The 21,779-nt window shown below is 38.0% G+C and overlaps 1 protein-coding gene across 1 annotated transcript in view; it reads left to right on the plus strand.

The window, feature by feature from the left end:
- The window catches only part of Dcc (DCC netrin 1 receptor), a 1,165,761-nt gene that overhangs the window by 390,357 nt on the left and 753,625 nt on the right, over nucleotides 1-21,779 (plus strand). The window contains exon 2 of the mRNA XM_052155825.1: nucleotides 15,425-15,745. Coding sequence (XP_052011785.1) covers nucleotides 15,425-15,745 — 321 coding nt within the window. The remainder of the gene's footprint in view (nucleotides 1-15,424; nucleotides 15,746-21,779) is intronic.

Below are 21,779 nucleotides of genomic sequence, written 5' to 3' on the forward strand. Positions count from 1 at the left end.
TTGAGACTGGGTTACCTCACTTAGTATGATGTTCTCCAGCTCCATCCATTTGTCTAAGAATTTCATGAATTCATTGTTTCTAATGGCTGAATAGTACGCCATTGTGTAAATATACCACATTTTTTTATCCATTCCTCCTTTGAGGGACACCTGGGTTCTTTCCAGCTTCTGGCTACTACAAATAGAGCTGCTATGAACATAGTGGTGCATGTGTCCTTATTGCATGCTGGGGAATCCACTGGATATATGCCCAGGAGTGGTATAGCAGGGTCCTCCGGAAGTGTCATGCCCAGTTGTATGAGGAACCGCCAGACTGATTCCAAAGTGGTTGCACCATCTTACAATCCCACCAGCAGTGGAGGAGTGTTCCTCTTTCTCCACATCCTCGCCAGCACCTGCTATCTCCTAAGTTTTTAACCTTAGCCATTCTGACTGGTGTGAGATGAAATCTCAGGGTTGTTTTGATTTGCATTTCCCTAATGATTAATGATGTTGAACATTTCGTAGGTGTTTCTCAGCCCTCCAAAGTTCTTCATGTGGAAATTCTTTGTTTAGCTCCGTACCCGACTTTTTAATGGGGTAATTTGGTTCTCTGGGTTCTACCTTCTTGAGTTCTTTGTATATATTAGATAATAGCCCTCTGTCAGATTTAGAAACTTGAAGCAATCCCACTAAAATCAGGGGCTAGACAAGGCTGATCCCTCTCTTCACATCTTTTAAATATAGTTCTTGAAGTCCTAGCTAGAGCAATTAGACAACATAAGGAGGTCAAAGGGATACAAATTGGAAAAGAAGTCAAACTATCACTATTTGCAGTTGATATGATAATATACTTAAGTGACCCCCCCAATAAAACTCTACTAGAGAACTCCTACAGCTGATAAACAACTTCAGCAAAGTGGCTGGCTACAAAATCAACTCAAGCAAATCAGTAGCCTTTTTATACTCAAAGGATAAGCAGACTGAGAACGAAATTAGGGAAATGACACCCTTCACAATAGCCACAAACAGCATAAAGTATCTTGGGGGTAACTCTAACCAAGCAAGTGAAAGACCTATATGACAAGAACTTCAGATCTCTGAAGAAGGAAATCGAAGAAGATCTCAGAAAATGGAAAATTCTTCCATGCTCGTGTATTGGCTCGTGGATTAATATAGTTAAAATGGCCATCTTGCCAACAGCAATCTACAGATTCAATGAAATCCCCATCAAAATCCCAACCCAGTTCTTCATAGAGCTAGAAAGAGCAATTCTCAAATTCATCTGGAATAACAAAAAACCCAGGATAGCTAAAACTATTCTCAACAGTAAACGAACTTCAGGGGCATTCAGTATTACAGGCTCTTTTCTTAAATTAGTTACTGAATCTTAAATCACCATGAACTCTACCTGCCCCAAGAGTACTAGATCTTGCTATTTCTTACTTTTTCTACTGCAATGGGACCAAATCCCAGCATCTCACATCTGTGCTTGAAGTACCCACTCACCAATCTCTTTGTTCCTCAAAAACAACCATTTTGATCTTTTTAATAAGTTTGTTTTAAACTTGGACCTGTTTGTTTTGGGAACTGGGTGATTCACTCCTGAGAGCATCTGTTTTGTCTGTTGTAAGATGTAATACAGGGTGCCTGAACTATACCAATAGTGCTCCTTCTGGTTAAGAATCAAACATGTCTCCAGACATTGTCAAATATAATAAAAGCTCACAATTTGGGATTTCTTCTCTCCTGCCCTCCGTTATCCTTTATTTTGTCTAAGTCTAGGATAGAGTCCCCAGAAGATTCCTCTTTTCCATGTTACCATGTCAGTCAATTTCTATTCCCTGTATTCAGGTTTTATTTCGGAAGCCATATTGATGAGACTTCATGAATGTAGTTTCTCTTACATTTCTAGGAAGGTAACTTCACCATAAATGCCCTTTTCCCTTGGCTCTTACAAACTTCCACTGTGATCCTGTGCCTTAGAAGCAGGATTTGTGTTGTAGGTATATCAGTTGGGGCTGAATACTGCATTCCCACTTCTTTTCTGAAGTGTGATCAGTTATGTCTTTCTATAATGATTGCTCTCTGCTTCAAGGGAATGGTTACCAGAAAGAAAAAAAAGTCCCTGTAATTGTCAGCCAATGCCAAATGTTCAGTCCTGAAAGAATATCCATAAAAGTAACTTGATACAGACTGAGAAGGTTGTATTTGTATATTTTGGAGAAAAGTATATATATATATATATATATATATATATATATATATATATACATACATAACAACAATTTTGAAAACTAGAGGCCATGGATCAGAGAGACCCAGAGAGGCTATACAGCAAGGGTTGGAAGAAAGAAGGGGGAGGGAAAGCGCTGTAAATATATTCTTATTCAAAAACTCATAACTCTTAAAAATAAACAGCAAAGTAAAAGAACTAATTTCAGTTTTCTTGTCACCAGATCTTCACACATAAACTGCCATTCCTCCTACTCTGAGATAGACTAGTGAGGAATTTAAAAAAAGAGAGGGAGATAACTTGCACTTTACCACACTTGGGAGGGGAAGGTTCAAACACAGGGCAGATTAAGCAGCACATCAAAGTTTCCCTTTTAAGTGTTAATTTTGCATGGGTCTGGGAAATGACAACCTAGATGTCAGGCTGTGTTACCTGTTGAACAGAAAGAAAAAAAATCCATTATAATTTCTCCAGTATCACACAGCATAAATCGAGCTGAGACTTAAGAGATTTAGCCCTTGAAGCAGAAAAACGGATGAGAAAGTTACTTGCCACTCCAATGTGGCTCTTATCATATTTTTCACCATTGGATTTTGCCAGAGGACACTCTGAAACTTGCCTCGGGCACACTTTTTGCCCTATGGAAACCTCAGATCTGCACAAAGCGTCCTCTGCTTGTAGAAGATACAATGTGCCCTGAATTTCTGATATGGAACCTCTAGTGATTTGACTGAGAGAATTTTGCTGGGGCTGTTGCTTTTGAACTGCACAACTTATGTTTCTATTTCCGATATTTGTTCTTGTCTTGTAAAGGGAGAAAAAATAGGGCCCACCATGTGAAGAGCAAATCGGGTTCAGCAACCTCTCTGGGATGAAGTCAATGAATGAACTGACGCTAAAAATCACTCCCTGATTTCTCACAGTAGCATCCCACAAATTCCGTCTTCAGTACAGCTCTTAGACAACTATCTTGGATCATATGAATCCATATGCTGCTTTTTTACTTTCACTATGTGTTAAAAACAAAAAAAGAAAAATAAAGGAAAAAAAGAATCTTATAGAAGACAGACTGGCCAGATAAAATAGAGTATGCGAAGGTCCAGTTAAACCTGAGACTCCTGGATGGGCATACAGGTCGCTTGTGCAGTGTACAGAAGGCTCAACGTTTAAAACTGATTCACTTTGGGACTTGGGAGATGGTTCACTTTTAAGAGCATGCACTCTTAATCTAGAGAATTAAGGTTTGATTCCCAGCACCCGCTCAAAAGTTTACAACCATTTTGATTCTAACTTTTATTTTTGAAGGTCTTAAAGGCTTTTAATTCGTTTGGTTGCTTGCTTGGTGTCTTTCTTGTTTATGAACCAAGACTAGCATATTCTTGTTTGCTCAGTAGATGGTCTTAAAAAATACAGAGGGGAACACTCTCAGCCAGCCATTGAACTGAGCATAGGGTCCCTAATGGGGAAGCTAGAGAAAGGACCCAAGGAGCTGAAAGGGTTTGCAGCACCATAGGAGGAACAATATGAGCTACCCAGTACTCCCAGAGCTCCCAGGGATAAAAACATGAACCAGAGAGTGTACATGGTGTTACCCATGGTTCCAGACACATAGGCAGCAGAAGATGGCCTTATTGGGCATCAAAGGGAGGAGAGGCCCCTGGTCCTGGAAAGGCTTGATGCAGCAGTGTAGGGGAATACCAGGACAGGGAATAGGGAGGGGATTGATTGGGGAACAGGGGGAGGGAAGATGGCTTATGGGATTTTCGAGGGGGGGGAGATTAGGAAAGGGGAAATCATTTGAAATGTAAATAAAGAATATATCCAATAAAAATAAATAAATAAAATTTAAAAAAAATTTAAAAATCCATCCAAATTCCCTTACTCCAGCTTAAATGAACAATTCTTCTTTCATGGACCAAAAGCCACACTGATGGCACACGTTCAGTGCATATTGCCAAATCAGACCACGCAGAATCACACAAACTATGCAAGAACAAGATCCCTGGAGGAGCTTCTGTGGGTGACTCCAGTAGAACTGCTGAAGTCTTGCCAACAGAGGGCCAACAGTATAAAAGCTCACAAGCATTTGTAAGCCAAGGCATCTGACACCTTCTTCTGACTTCTGAAGTTACTAGACATGCAAATGGTACACAGGCACACATTCAGGCAAAACAGCCACACACAAAATAAAATAAAAGTAAAGTAAAGAAAAGAAAAAGAATAAAACCACAACACACAAAACACACTAAATAAATTTGAGTTTTTATATAAACAAAAAAAATATTTTAGTGTAATAGATCTATCAGTTTTTGTTTTTCCTAACGGATTAGGACATATTGGTTATTGTAAAAGACTATTTACTTTAGTATGTGTAATAGGGGATAAATTTTCTTCCTTTAAACTTTTCATTTAAATCTTTGTTCTTCTCTGCATTTCAATGATTCTTTATAAAATGCACCAGTTTTTCTTCCAGGAATATTTTTCTTTGCATTATTTACATTGAGGGCTAAATACCACACACCAAATTCATTCCTGATTCCTCTTTCTTCGCAAAGAAAACTAAAGTTGTCTGGTGTTAGAATCTATTAGTCTCTCTCAAGAGCTAGAATGAGTACAGTCTTTTCAACATATGACAAATTACTCTGCGTGTTTTTGATGCCTAGTTTCTCAGAGAAGTATGAAATGCTAAGAGTGGTGGAGCACAGAGCAAAGACATATTACCCAGGGTGCTTGGAAGCCAATAGTATAGTAATGATTGTGTTGTTGCCTATGTTTTATAAAAAGCAATTTATTCCAATTTCCAAATACTTTTTTTCTGGGAATTAAGTTGAGCTACTTACTTGGTTATGTATAAATATGTGCAGATATTCAGGCCTTATCTGGACTCAGTTTCACTCACTTCTTTTGTGCTGGGCCTTTGGTGAATATACACATTTTCTGTCTGAACAATCTGATTAGTAGTCTTAGATCAATATGATGTTCAGAGATTACCTCCTCAGACTACACAGAATAAGCATAATTGTGGTTTGGCCATCTTGACACTAGATTGGGCCAGTAGACACAATATCCAGTTATATGTTCGACACTCCAGTATTCTAGAAAACCACAATTATACTGTTGAGTTAGAATCAATTAAAAAGGAGGAGTGAAGGCCATACAGAATATCTCATTAACCAAAACCCCCTTGAGGAGGGAATTGTCACTGTAGACTCTTCAAAAGACATATTTAATAGCTGTTTCTATAAGTTTCACTCAAAGAAGGATTATTTTTCTACTTTATAAAGGATTTTGTTGGGGGTAGACAGTGAGGGGGAAAACCTCAGCAGAGTTCTATAATAAAGGGAGCTCTGATACTGTAAATATTGGTCTATGTCTTGACTCCTTTCTCATCTTTCTTCAGTCTTTTAAAGAGAAGTTTGAAATGAAGTATCAAGAAAATAATTTTTAGAAGAGTTGGCTCAATTGCCATATATATTATATGTATTCACATATATAATTATGAACGAGCTGTCTGAGAAATATTATAACCTCCCTGTGGTCCAGGTACTTACCAGTTTGTGAATAGAGTTGGTTTTTTTTTTTGATTTTCAAAAAAATTTACTAAATAAATCATAACTTTACAAAAGGCATGAGATAGCACTTTTGCTATTGTTTTTTCAATATGTCAGTGTAAAAGTTAAGTAGCAGAATAAATTTGAAAAGTACAAAAATATAACTACATGAAGTTGTTTTTTGTTGGGAAAAGAAATAGTACAACTGCATTTGCTGATGATATGTTCTCAGGAAGAAGGAAGCACAATGAATTAACAAGATATGATCATTATCACCTTTACATACACACAAAAAAATAAACAGGAGACTTATTAAAGGTTTCTATAATGTCTGGAACCTTCTACTCCAAAAGCTTTACTAAAATAGAGATTTGAATTTTAAAAACACCATTGCATGAACTTACTCAAAACATATCATGCTTCATGCTTAAGCACATCAGCAAACATGTTTGTCATACACAAGGTAACCGTTGTTAAAGTAAACACAAGGTAAACAGTGGTGCCTAGGAAAATAAATCCCCATTTATAGCTTGATTGTGCTCTGTGTGTTAAATACAATGCCTTCTGCTTTAATCCACTCCAATATCAGCCCATGGATCTCCTTTGTAAATGGCCCCATTAGGCCTTTGGCTTCAATTTCCCCATAAAGCAACATTTTGGTTGGCATGGCTGTGGGTAACCCCACAGTTTTAGCCATTGCCGAAAAGCCATTGAAGTCTTCATAAACCACAAGATCATTAGTCTTATTTTCTAAATGTCCAGATGGATGTCTGATGCCAAAGATGTCCCTCATCACAATCATATCCTTTTCTTCAGGGCCATAGGAGTGTTTTGAGACCAAGTGCTTGGAGAACCCATCCACAATGGACTCTGCCTGAGGAACTTGCTCGTCCCCCTGTAAGCCCAACCTGAAAAGCACAAGGGACATTGTTAGTGAACAGCCCATGCACGTTCCTCAGTAGCTTCAGGATCCTGGGCTCCCTGAGACACGGCTCCATAAAGCAGGGCAGAGATGCTAGGTTTCAACCTCACTTATGATTAATTTACAGTTATTTACAGATTAGTTGTCTTTTATTAGGCATACCATAGTCACATAAATGAATATTCTACAGCCACAGAAAATCAGAAATCCCACTTGAACAGAGTGACAAAATGCTTTAAAATAAACATTTTCCAGGTCATAATCACGATCAGGGTGCTTCACTATCTACTTTTTAAAAATTTTTCTATATTCTTTGTTTACATTTCAAATGCTTTCCCCTTTCCCAGTTCCCCCAGCCCCATAAATCCCACAAGTTCTCTTTCCTCCACCCATTCCCCAATCACCTCCCTCCTATTTCTCTATCCTGGTACTCCCCTACAATGCTGCATCAAGCCTTTCCAGGACCAGGGACCTCTCCTTCCTTCTTCTTGGGAATCATTTGAAATGTTAATTGTGTCTTGAGTATTCAGAGCTTCTGGGCTAATTAATACCCACTTATCAGTGACTGCATTCCATGTGTATTTTTTTTTTTTGTGATTGGGTTACCTCACTTAGGATGATATTTTCCAGTTCCAACCATTTGCCTATGAATTTCATGAATTCATTGTTTTTAATTGCTGAGTAGTATTCCATTGCATAAATATACCAATGGAATTGTATATTTTTCTGTATCCATTCCTCCACTGAGGGACATCTGGGTTCTTTCCAGCTTCTGGCTATTATAAATAAGGCTGCTATGAACATAGTGGAGCATGTGTCCTTATTGCATGCTGGGAAATCCTCTGGGTATATGCCCAGAGTGGTATAACAGGGTCCTCCAGAAGTGTCATGTCCAGTTTCATGAGGAACTGCCAGACTGATTTCCAGAGTAGTTGTACCAGCTTGCAATCCCACCAGCAGTGGAGGAGTATTCCTCTTTCTCCACATCCTCGTCAACACCTGCTATCTCCTGAGTTTTTAATCTTAGCCATTCTGATTGGTGTGAGGTGAAATCTCAGGGTTGTTTTGATTTTCATTTCCCTAATGATTAGTGATGTTGAACATTACTTAAGGTGCTTTTCCGCCATTTGAAATTCTTCTGGTAAAAATTCTTTGTTTAGCTCTGTACCCTATTTTTAAATAGGGTTATTTGGCTCTCTGGAGTCTACCTTCTTGAGTTCTTTGTATGTATTGGATATTAGCCCTCTGTCGGATGCAGGGTTGGTGAAGATCTTTTCCCAATTTGTTGTTTGCCCTTTTGTCCTTTTGACAGTGTCCTTTGTCTTACAGAAACTTTGTGATTTCATGAGGTCCCATTTGTCAATTCTTGATCTTAGAACATTAGTTATTGGTGTTCTGTTCAGGAACTTTTCCCCTGTGCCCATGTACTCAAGGGCCTTCCTGAATTTCTTTTCTATTAATTTCAAAGTGACTGGTTTTATATGGAGGTCCTTGATCCATTTAGAGTTGAGCTTAGTACAAGGAGATAAGAATGGATCAATTCACATTCTTCTGCATGCTGACCTCCAGTTGAACCAGCACCATTTGTTGAAAAGGCTATCTTTTTTCCACTGGATGGTTTTAGCTCCTTTATCAAAGATCAAGTGACCATAGGTGTGTGGGTTCATTTCTGGTCTTCAATTCTATTCCATTGATCTACTTGCCTGCCCTGTGCCAATACCATGCAGTTTTTTATACTATTGCTCTGTAGTACTGCTTGAGCTCCAGGATACTGATTCCCCCAGAAGTTCTTTTACTGTTGAGAATAGTTTTAGCTAGCCTGGGTTTTTTGTTATTCCAGATCAATTTGAGAATTGCTCTTTCTAACTCCATAGAAACCTGAGTTGAGATTTTGATGGGGATTACATTGAATCTGTATATTGCTTTTGGCAAGATGGCCATTTTTACTATATTAATCCTGCCAATCCATGAGCATGGAAGATTTTTCCATTTTCTGAGGTCTTTGATTTCCTACTTCAGAGACCTGAAGTTCTTGTCATACAGATCTTTAACTTGTTTGGTTAGAGTCTCACCAAGATACTTTATATTGTTTGTGGCTATTGTGAAAGGTGTTATTTCTCTAATTTCTTTCTCAGCCTGCTTATCCTTTGAGTATAGGAAGGCTACTGATTTGCTTGCGTTGATTTTATAACCAGCCACTTTGCTGAAGTTGTTTATCAGCTGTAAGAGTTCTCTGGTGGAGTTTTTTAGGTCGCTTAATTATACTATCATATCATCTGCAATTAGTGATAGTTTGAATTTTTCCTTTCTAATTTGTATCCCTTTGACCTCCTTATGTTGTCTAACTGCTCGAGCTAGAACTTCAAATACTATATTTAAAAAATATGGAAAGGGGGTAGCCTCCTAAGTTTCAGTTACTTATGAGTCCCCTGAAATGAGTACCAAATGCAGGTTGCTAGGCACTGCCCTTACCATTATGATTGACAGGTCATTGCACTGTCTACAATTATATTTCAGCTTGTTCCCAGGTGCTGTTGACTTTGCTAGTATGAAACCTATTCCAATCTTTACAATGTTATCTACTGAACCCCCATGATATTCATGTGTTTAGTTCTGTTGATTCCTTCAATTTTTTGTAGTGGATTTTTGTCCCCAAGTTCAATACATAGCCTTGAAATTATTTTACAATTTTGTCAGAACTAAATACCAGAGTTACTATGCCACATATTCTTGATGTCTTGGGATACCAAAGAAGGTTATATCTCTCCCAAAATTATTTTAATTTCCTTTAACATAGATTTGTTTGTCTAAAGGAGGGGCGATGTGTCTGGGGTTGTCTGTCTCAATTCTGAGGATTTGGGCACCATCAAAACCTCTGAGCGTCTTAAAGTATATGTGAGTTAAAATAGATGAAATTATGCAAAGTGATTCTGTGGGGATTTGTGTGACATTTTCTAATCTTGGGCACTTTCAGGAACTTCATTTCATGTCTGTGCTGCTTTCTATCAATTTGTCTCTTACCTTTCGCGTCTTAACAGCAAGCTTTCACACCATGGACTCAGAACAAGGTTTCTGATTCTGCCGGGAATTATTTTTCACATTCAACAATGTTTGATATTGTAGATAAAATGTCATATGGCCATTCTGGGTTATCCTGCCTATGTGACTCATGAGGATTTGATATGAGCAAAAATACGGCAAGATAGGGACATCAAACCCAATGGAACATAAACTTACACAAACAGGTTTTACCCTGAATTATTTAGGAGAGTTTTTAAAAATGGTTTAAGTATAGTTTCTACCTCTAGATATTCAATATAATTTGGAAGTACTTGTCAGTTTTATCCAGTTTTTCTTGTTGCAAACAAATATTTGCCTCATCCCAAATTTTATGGAGGGATAATTTATTTTGGCTCACAGTTAAGAGGAATTTACAATCTGACATGGAGAGTGGGGAGGCATGGTAGCAACAGTGACAAGGTTGGTTTGGATTGGTGCATGTTGTTGAGCAAGAAACAGATGGTTGGAGATATAACTGCAAGTCTGGTTTTCTGACTGCCCCTCCCATTTAGTCAAACTGGTCCCCCTTTTTAAGGGATATACCCAACCATGTACAAGTTGGCTTTACCCACCTCAGCTAATACCTCTGGGAAACACTCTCAAAAGCTTGCCCATATGTTGTTTCCCTTTGTGAGTATAAATTCTCACAAATTGACCACAAAGAATAGCTATCAAACCTTTTTTGCTTATTTGTTTTTACATCTGACAAAACTAAAATTAGTAATAGCATTTCTTCTTAGGAGCACATTTAAAGAATAGGTCCTTTTCTGCAAGAAAATGCAGACACTATTACCTGCATATATGTATATGTATATGCATATGCGTATGCGTATGCGTATGTATATGTATATGCACATACACACACACACACACACACACACACACACACACACACGTGTGTGTGTGTGTAATCCTTTATCTTTTACTTTCACTTATGTTTTGGCTAAAGATTTACTCTAGTCCACATTTAGAAAGGCCAGAAGCTGGAGACCCATGTTTATTTAACATCTAAGCTCTGCGTTTACATCACTCCTGCCCTTCTTTCTCCCTAACTCCTACTGTTTCTCCACCTCCAAAATTCATGATATCTTCTTTAATTATTGTGTTACATGTATACATATACACATGTACACATAGCCATATAAAATACCGATTTCAGTACTCATATGCATATGTGTCCAGATATGTCCACTTGGAACTGGACAAACTATGCAGTAACTTGTTTCTGGAAGAATCTTGAAGTGGAAACATAAGGGTTCTCTGAGAAGTTTTTTGAATTGTGTTTCGCTGGGGAAAAAACACGAAGGAATGTTTCATTAAAGTGGACACCGGTGTGAAGGACTAAGGCAGACAGATGAAGCAACATTTCTCTGAAGCAGACACAGGAAACGTGATATTCTACTAAAGCGAGCACGTGGAAGAACATGGGCTGAAAGATTCTTTGCTAACAGCACACATGTATTGGTCTGCCTTACATTGCATAGTTGAACTACATTTGTCAGGACACCATAGAGAGAAATGCACCAAAACAAAATGTCTGGTGGTGTGCTGCAGTTTGTTGCCACTTCCAAGGACTCGGGCTGATTGGATGCACATGCTGAAACAAGACTGGTGCTGACCCAAGAGCCACGCTGAGGCAAGGCCCATGAAGGACACATGATGTTTGGTGGGCATAAATAGTACTCAATGGACAGTGATGAAGAAAGAGATTTGTCTTGCTGGTACAGTTAGCTGTGGAAAGCCTGTGAGTCTCAAGTCTTTGCTGATCTTTGCATCCCTGAGAGAGGCACAGTTGAGAACTTCTCTTGGTGTTCCTGTTGGTCTTTCCTGATAACTAGTGCCAAGGCTGAGGCCTGGCTGTCTCTGCTAGGTCATGTCACCACTATTTCTAACCTAACTCTACTGAACTGGACTGCTAGTGTATCTGTGAGGTATTTGTGAGTGGCTCGAACTGCCACTGCCTGTGAACCTGTGAACTGAACAGCTGATTTCCAGACAACACAGATGAGAGTTGTCCCACAGAACCTTTCTAAACAGGTCTACTTTCCCCCTACTCCCTGTATCCTTTCTTTTACCATACCGCTGGTAGATGGTGAACTATATGGAAGGTTAAAACTTTTAAGAACCTTCATTAAAAACAGGTTTGAAATAATTAAAGTTACAGAATCTGGTACTCATCAATTCCTAGCTTCTCAAAGATCAACTCCTAGGGGTGAGATCATGTGGAATTTCCATTTCCTCCATTGGCGTCAGCTAATGCCATTATTCCAGCCATGTTCATGCAGTCATAGAATTGATATTTGCTGGGTACATTTTCCCAAATATACCACGGATTAATGATCAAGCAGCAGACATACTAGGCCCATGGCTCTTGTCATCTTTCCTCCCCACTGTTCTGTGATTGATTTTTCCCTGAGCCTTTGGTGGAAGAGTTGAGTTACAGATGTACCAGTTGTGGCTGGCCACCCTGTCATTACTTTCTTCCACATTCTGGGCAGTTATGTCTCTCTGTACTTGTCTCCACCTATTGCACAAAGGAACATCTTTGATGAAAGGTGAAACTGTGCTTATCTCTGGACATAATGAATCCTATTTAGAATATACAGTTAGAAATCATGCTGATTTAGGGAAATGATAGTAGGAATTCCATTCAGGTTTATGACCTCTCCAAGCACTGTGGTTAGTGGGCTAACAATAAAGAATAAGACATGATTTCCCTCCTGTTGAGCAGTCATTAGGTTTAAATAGACAGTTGTTGGTTATGAAGATGTTAGTGACAGTCTATTTTGGGGACATTGCTAGGCCAGTCATTGTTAGAGTTCTCAGGCTTTGCAGCTTGGAAGTCTTCTGACTGTTCCTCACCCCCGGCAGCTTGCACAGCACCTTCCAATACTAGAAGAGCCAGTGCTCAAGGAGGAGTCTTTTAGATAACTTCCAGGTCAATGTCTCCAAAGTCTGTATTCAAAGTTTATGGTGTCTTCAGCAATAGCTTTACACTCAAGACGTCAACTATATTAGTTACATTTTTGCATCTGTGATAAAATACCATGCCTAGAAGCTATTTCCTTATGCGACTGTTTATTTTGACTTAGACTTCTAGAGAATTAAGGATCCATTGTGGCAGGCAACCATAGCATTAAATGGCAGAGAGGAAAATAAGAACAGGAAGATGAGAAGTCCCATTAAACTTCAAACACAAAGCAGAGGGGGCAATCTAGAAGTAGGGTGAGGCTGCAGGCACCCAGATCACACCTCCAGGGACACATTTTCTCTTGCAAGACCATACATCCTAAAGCTCCCCAGACAATACCATCAGATATGGACAAGGTGTTAAAATGCCAGAACCTATGAGAGACATTTCTCATATAAACCATCATAGCTAACAAGATATGGCTCATAGTGTTTTTGAAGACCATTATCTTTTCCTCCTACCAACAATATGGGAACTGGTAGGTTTTTCATGCCTGGGAATGGGGATTTCATTAGCTACCTCATGGCTCTTAATGGGAATACTACTACCCATGCGGCATAACTCCATTAATATGCACACATACAGACATATAATGCATACACACATGTATAATTTATTTAATGTTGGTTGACAAAAGATTGTGTTTCCCTGTGGTTACTCTGAACATTCTTAGTGGTTTTGGTGACCTTCTCTCCCTTCCTGTTGTCTCTCTCTCCAGTTGAAGCCACCATATAACCCACTTTTCAAACATGTTAAGAGAAAGTTAAAGGTTGTTAATCTACATTACCAGTAGCTGATACATTAATGGATTATTTCTTAGACACTTGAGGCACCTTACAAGAGGGTCAGAGACAGCCTGAGCATCATGCATGCTGAAACATTGACATTAAAGTCATTTGTCAATTCTCAAATAACTCTTCTCACTTTGGGTCTGACTCTTCTAAAATATTAAGTAAGGCTAGCTCCTGGAAGCAAAGAGCTTTTGTAATTTCAAAGCCATATATTTAAAGGATAATTGTTATAAGGAGTACAAAAAAAGCTCAAATTACCAACAAGCAGCAAGGGTAAATGTATTACAGAAAAATTAATCTTTACTTAACTTCCCTAAACCATGTACTCACAGCACTGAAAACTGTCATAGCCTCCTGTTTCAGAGTAAGGAGGTTATTTATTTGTGATAATGGGCACAATATGCTCATTAACATGCTGTCATAAACAGCTGTGCTAAATGTATTATGTGCTCTGTGACATAAATAATGTACTCAGCATGAGGTTGTGTTTAAAATGTAGGCCCCGAGTAGAACAAAAATGCAATAAATGTTTTTTTTTAATATAGTTGCCTCGTCTTCCATTCTAAATTTATTTTCTCTGTTTTAATGTAACTTAAATGTAAATTGTGGACATTATTCTGATGGGACATCTTGACATTCAATAACCTTAGAGTTCTTGGACGCTTTCCCACCTTTAGTGTACCTCCAGCTAGGTATTTGCTAGAAATAGCGTCTTTCTTACAAATTGGCTATTGACTTAGAATCTAACTGCATCTCAATAGACTTGGTAAGTTCACTTGATAGATTTCCTTGACTCATTCTTGGGTTAATCCTTTCCAAAATAGGGGCTCCACTGAAAGATCATGGGTTGCCATGAGTACTTCCACTTTGCAGGTGAAAGGCATGAGTTCTGAGGACTTACAATGGCATTTAGGAATGCACATATTTAAGGCATATAAGGAGGAATAATTCTGACCATGAGAACCAACTTGGTTCAACTCTTAATGATCATACTGATTACATTAATTAAGATGTCTGCCATTTAAATCATAGAAAACTGGCAAGTTTTCCCAAAATAACCAACAGCATTCCCCTCCTAGATATATTAAAAATGCTAAGAATCTGTGGTTCTCATCATGAGAAAAATGAAAGCTACAATTTGATTTATGGATTTTTTTTTACAAAATTAAATGTAGCTTTAAATGAATAAGGGTACACTTCCATGAAATTGATCATCACATGTCTTTTTTTTATGCAAAATCGTCCAGGAGAAAGTGGGATAAAATAGTAGCCAGGATGTACAGTTACAGTTTAGCAAAGATCAGATGTTGGAAAGCAATCTTGGGATCAAGGGATATGCTAGACTTGTTAGCCTCAGAGATTGTGAAAATTGAAAGGGTCTTGACTTGAATGACTTAGGTGCACAGCTGTCTGAGCAAATTGATCAAAGCCTATGACCTCCTGAAAACTTGTCAAGGCCTTGGATTTATCAATCAGAAGACTAATAAACACTATACTAAAATGTAAATAATGAGATTAATCAGGTCCAACATATTTTAGCTATCACACTATTGACCGATCAGACACAACATCTTCTGGTTTTATGTGGCAAATACTAATTACCTTGTCTAAAGTTTTCAAGTAACAAATGATTCTTATCTATAATTATTTATGAATTATTATCTTTTCTAATACCATTTTCAGGGTGAATTGCTTCATAAATTGTTGCTCACATAAGTATTTGTCTTATGTTTAGCACATAAACATAAATTCCTGCACTTAAATTTATCTGTAATTGGGGGTAAAAATAAAAACAAAACAAAATGAGAAAACTGCTTTTTGAGAAAATAAGACTTGTGACAAAACACTAGAGAAATTGATCTTGCAGCTTCTCAGACTGCATGGATTTACTTCCCTTGTGCTCTCTTCTTTCAGGTTTCCAAATTAAACCTTTCACATCACTTCATTTTGTGTCTGAACCTTCTGATGCTGTCACAATGCGGGGAGGAAATGTCCTGCTCAACTGCTCTGCAGAGTCTGACCGAGGAGTTCCAGTCATCAAGTGGAAGAAAGATGGCCTCATCCTAGCCTTGGGCATGGATGACAGAAAGCAGCAACTTCCTAATGGGTCTCTGTTGATACAAAACATCCTTCATTCCAGACACCATAAGCCAGATGAAGGACTTTACCAGTGTGAAGCAGCCTTAGGAGATTCTGGCTCAATTATTAGTCGGACAGCAAAAGTTACGGTAGCAGGTATGTAGATCTTTCCTTCTGTCCCACTTCTTTAATCTCTTCCATCCTTTGTGGGAGTGAGGAATAGTCCTTGTAAAGGCAATGCACATTTTAAAACCTATTTTTAATTAAAACAATTACAATCTATAAGCTGACGTATGGTCATTTGCAATTATATCAAGCTAACTTTACTTACTTTTGTATAGTGAGAGCATTTGAAATTATTCTTTAAACAATGGCAAAGCATGCATTACAATTACCACAGTGGTCACTATGCTGAGTCATCAGTCTAGAATATCTATGTTTCTTCTTCAAACTAATACTCTGTACAACTGTAACTCCTAGCTCCCATTCATATCTCTCCCCTCTAACCCACCAAGATTCTCGTGATTATCATTCTGTTTTCTGAGTTCAATAATTCAGCTTTCACATGTAAGTAAAAACATGTAATATTTCTCTTTTCCTTTTTCATTTTCCTTAGAATAATATGTTCCAGTTTCAATATGTGGTCTAAAGTAACAGAATGCTTCCTTTTTGGGGTTGATGCTGTCCCCTTATTCATGTATCTCACATCTGCTGATGGCCATGAAGGAGGATTCTAAATGGGCATTGTATGTAGTGGCATGGGCTTACAGACATCTGATGATCTCACGACCTTCATCCTTAGGTGATAATGTACCTGGCGACACGCCTATAGTTCTTATGCTAATTCTGTTTTTAGTATTCTGAGAAACGTCCATAATGTCACATATTAGTACTTCTACCAGCAATGCACATTTGTAAGAGAACTAAGAGAAGATTAAATGAGACATACCACAAAGTCCTTTACTAATTTTTTTTTAATTACCATGGAAAACCAGCAGGTACAGCTCAGCAGTGTGCACAGCTTTATGTAATCTGCTTTTACAACAAAGTTGACTCATGGACTCACTGCTTGCATGAATGGGTGGACACTTTTTAAATAAGATTTTAGAAAAAAATACCCTATTCAATTCTATTTTACAGACTCAGTAGTGTTAAACATTCATAAAATCAATGCCGTAAGCCCTGACAGCAGTACATTTTATTTCAGTCAGTGTTCTAAGTCCATAACATAGACCGCAAATGAGAAATAAAAATGTCCTATTAGTACTTTCAAGTGCAGCATCCTTATTGATGTGCCCAACTCAATGCCAAAGGATAAGATGGACACTTTCCTTTTCATTTATGGATATCAATAATATGCATAATTGACTAAATAGGGCAGGGTGTTTTTGAGACCCGGGATGTTGCTGTATCTGCTCCAAATTTTCAGTTTTCTAAGCATTTCCTGTTGTCCATGCAGTACTAGATCCTTGTGGAGAGGTATCACATCATTGTTTTTACTAGTGTCTATAATGACTTGACTATGGATAGGTAGCGCCTCCAGAAGAGGTCATATAGTGAGCTAAAACATGCTGCATGACCTATGGAAATAGCGAGTCAGTGGGGTGGGACCTGGAGGAAGCCACAAGGGAACCAAGTAATGCTGACAGTCTAATCTTGGATGAGTAGCTTCTATAACTGTTAGAGAGAATTCCTATCATGTACAGACTCCTCAATTTTATGGTATTTTGTTATAACAAAGGAAAGTAGGCTCACCCATATCCAGTTAGACCAGACTTTCTCACAGCTGATGTGTTTGGCTGGGTAGTTGGTTATCAACAGAATAATGGCCAGCCATTCTGATTTGCCCTAGAATGACTTGGGTTTGACATTTTCAGTTCCATTTTCTTGGAAACCTTTCAGCAGCCAGGCAAAATGTGGTCAATCATACTGAAAGTTACCCTGCCTGGCTTAGTAATGACATCATAAGGCAATGGTTCTCAACCTTCCTAAAGCTGCAAACCTTTAATACAGTTCCTTCTATTTTTGTGATCCCCAATCATAAAATTCATAACTGCAACTTTGCTGCCATTATGAATTATAATTTAAATATCTAATATGTAGGATATCTGACATGAGACCCCTGTGAAAAGATCAGTCCACCAAGAAGGGGTCGCTACCCACAGACTGAGAACCACTGTCCTAAAGAGACAGGTGGGAAGGTATCCTGATCATGAATACCAAGGTTTAAGTTACCTGGAACTGGAGAGAGATATGCTTGTGGAATTTCATTGGTGAATATATCTCATAGGGAGGATGTGAATTTATAATAATTGTGATTAATTAGGAGACTCATGTGGGATAAGTACTGAGAAGTAGGGAAAGTTTTTATATCTGGGGAGAGGGACATGCACCTTGCATTTCTGTAGCATGTACATTTCTGGACTGCTGGACCCTTCCCATCAGCTCTCCAAAGGGTCACAGGTCCTCTGTTGATAGGAATGAAGCAAGGTGTCATGTTTGATGCCCTGTTTCAAGAGGCAACTTCCCTATACTGGCTAATGAAAATGTCCTGAATGGTACAATTTCTATTTTCCTGCAATCCAGGTTTAATTTTGCGTTTTCACTATTTCAGTTGTGAAGTGAGGAATGATTCCTTCCCAGTGAGATATTAAAATAAAGTGGCTTTAACTTCAGTATTCTGTGGAAGGGTAGGCTCAGGGATGTAGTCATTGAGGTGCAGTCTAATATTAGATTGTATCATTTTGATGCAATAAGGCTCTTCACAGCATTTTAAACACTTACCATGCTGTTCAGCAACACAGAATACATCAATGTTATGTCTGCTGAGGTTACGATTGCCAAACCACTAGAATTCACAAGGGGAATATATCTTCCTTGCAATAAAGACCATAGTCCTGATCTAATCTTATTTTTAAAGCATTAGCAGTCAATAAACCAGTTACCACTAAAAGGTGAGAGTCAGCTTTATCTGAGTAAGAAAAATAAAAAACAAAAAGCAAGAATCAAAAACAAAACATAGCTCTTGTGTACCCTCAATTACAGTGTAAAAGCCATGCAATGCAATGGCCCTCTTCTGCTTTGACTCACTCGAAGTGTTTGTTTTGTGGTTGTTGTTTTGTTTTGTTTTTATAAAAAAGGAAAAGTGGCAAATGAAATCGTGCTTTGATCAACCATCTTTATGCAGTCATCTTGCCATGCACCATTCATTCTGTTTGCAGGAACCTCATAAGTGCTCTTTAAATCCTGAGTACACACTTCACTGGAGAGGGAAAGAGCATAGAGAAGATAACTAACAGGGGTGGGCACAATCTCAGGCAATATCTTTTCAAAGGTTGCAATGCATCAAGCTAATGAAAATGGTGGTCTTTTGTTCTTAATGTGATTTTGAGTTCAATTAGTGAAGAATAATGGCCTCTCCAATCTCCATTTGAAAGTAACTTGACTGGGATTGGCTTTGGTGGGGAATTTTATGTGTATCCTAATAGTTTTAAGCTAAGAGACTGAAGCCTCTCTTTGCTACGCCCATCTCAGTCAGTACAGCTAGAATGTTGAACATGTGGGGAGCAGCAAAGCTGCCTTTTGTTTTCTACCACACTATCCAAGTGTGACCTAACACATCCATTGTGTTATTTGGAGGCATGTGTCCTGCCAGTGGTGGTACAGGCATTGGCTGCATCTGGAGAGTTCTGCCACATCACACTCTTTTTTCCCTTCCTGCTTCTTTACCCTGCTTCTATTTTTATTTCTTTATTATACTCAATCAGAATTAGATGCCCTCACAGCTGCCCAGCCTTGATAGGACAACTTGTTTTATATCTCAATTATCTTGTCAGTTCAAAACCTTAGCTCCTGCTCCAGAAGGAATGATATGATCTAAGTTAAATTTGAGTATTCATTTCTAAGAACAGAGATTCAAGTTACCCAGAAAAACATACTTTATGATGGAAGAGAAAACATGGACTTCTACCATCACAGGAAAATAAGTTTTTAAATCAACAAGTTTATCAAATGTGGAGATGGAGCATCAGTAAGTGTCTTATAGCAAAGTGGAGAAAATCGCTCCTACATGTTGCTCAAGTTATTACATTCAACAAATTTGCCTAGTACCCGTGAGATAGTAGGACAGACAGGAGGCTTGCTAATAATGAGTTGTTAAAGAATTTTGATTCTAGATCTATTGCAAAGGCCCAATCAGTCATTCAAAACAGACATGATTTTTCAAAACACTTTTGCCTCACACCATGCAAACTTCTAGGTGACTTTAATATTAGAAAATGCACTATGCTGAAATACTTGTTCCAATTCAAGATAAGAGCATGGGCTAATTCTGTGACCCACGATATCAAGATAAATATATACAGAATTAAGGACACAGTTTTTCCTTCACATATTGACACTGTCTGAGTGTCTCCATTTTGACTGTGCCAACTGTGTCCATTTGTAAATCTATGTGTGGGTTCGCATATGTGTAGTTCATGTAGGCACCAGAGGCCAGCCTTGGGTATTGCTCCTTAGGTGCTGGCCTCTTGTTGTCTATCACTGGCCTGGAGCTGGCAAATTCATCTAGAATAAGTTTGAGTTATAGGTATGATGCCTTATCTATTTAGATTCTGGGGATGGGAACTTGGGTTCCCATGGCTATATGCCAAACATCAGCTCTGTGGTCACTTTAAATGCTGTCTATATTGTAAAGTTGTAGTGCCAAGAAGATTATCACTTAAGAAGAATAGTATTATTATAATACCTAATAATTATAATCATGATAGGATTGTGACTATTATTTTATCATTGTTATGAACTGAAAAATTTCAATTATCCTAGTGATAGTTCAAAACCCTTGAAAAGTCATCTAAAGACAATACAGTCAACACAGTATATAAATGTTATATCCTTAAATCAGAGCATTGCTATTGCGATCTGTGGAAAAAGTGGGCAAGCTTGAATTTAGATTTCAAAAAATTTAATCAACCTATAATGCTTTTCAACAAACCTTTAGCTAAAACATTCATTTCTGACCAATTGATGCATAATCCTGTCCTTGCTGTTAATACAAATCTTATTGTCTACATCAGGAGCTCTCTCTAAAGAGGGAATTGCTACAATCCCTTCTGAAGAAGACTCAGGGTCATTTTCTTAGTTTCCTTAATGTCCTTTCAACTGTAAAAGATTTACTGAAGCAGAACTCGTGATGTGTTTTGGTGATTTAGACTCTGAATTTCACATATATGTGCTCTTCTTCCAAGAACTCAATCATTTCAGCACTAAGAAAAGAAGATATGAACAAACTTCCTGTGACTAATCATAGTAGACCCACTGCAATTTATTTTTCAATGATATAATCATAGCCACATCCTACACACACACACACATACACTTGCTCTTTACACGGCTGTTTTCCCACACATATCCCCTGTAGGTACCAAGGTATGCATATAGAACCTAAGAGAAACATCTTGTCCTTACATTTTTAGTGATGGAGTTGGGTAGAGTTCAACTGAATAAAGTGATAGTGACCAAAGATTGATGAGACAGCTCTGTGTTCAGGTAGATTCGATTTTTGTCAATGTTCAAGCATTTATATAGTCATATTAAAACACTAGAATTGCCTTGTAGAGCTCTGCAGAAGACACATCTATTAGCATGCCTGTATTCATATTTCTTAATAGATATGGATGCTAAAGCTGGCAGACAGAGCAGAATGTATGATGGTATATGATTTTCTATGAACAGAGACTGGTACAAAATTTCTCTAACACAGGACACGAAACAGGCTCCTGTCACTTAGCTTCTATGCACAGCTAGAATTAAAGGTCTTGGATAACCTCCTTCTTACTAATCACACAAGCATGCATTTTTAAAATTTTAGTTTAAGATATCTAAATACAAACTGAAGAAAAACAATAATGCCAGTAATTGATTGTCCTTATCAATCCTTTATCTGTTTCTTGAAAACATCAATTATATGGAGGAAAATAATTGACGATGTCTCCTAGATGATTTTACTATCACCGCTGGATATTCAACAGACACATATTACACATCTCTCTTGAAAAATAGAGAACATGCATTTGTTAAATAAGCATATGTGTCTTCTAAGAACACACTTTATTTTTAAGTGATTTCAGGCATCAAGACAAGATTGCATACATTTTTTTGACCTCATTCTTCAAGACCAAGACAATAAAAG

This window comes from Apodemus sylvaticus, chromosome 13 (assembly GCF_947179515.1).
Source record: "Apodemus sylvaticus chromosome 13, mApoSyl1.1, whole genome shotgun sequence".
Taxonomy (NCBI): Eukaryota; Metazoa; Chordata; class Mammalia; order Rodentia; family Muridae; genus Apodemus; species Apodemus sylvaticus.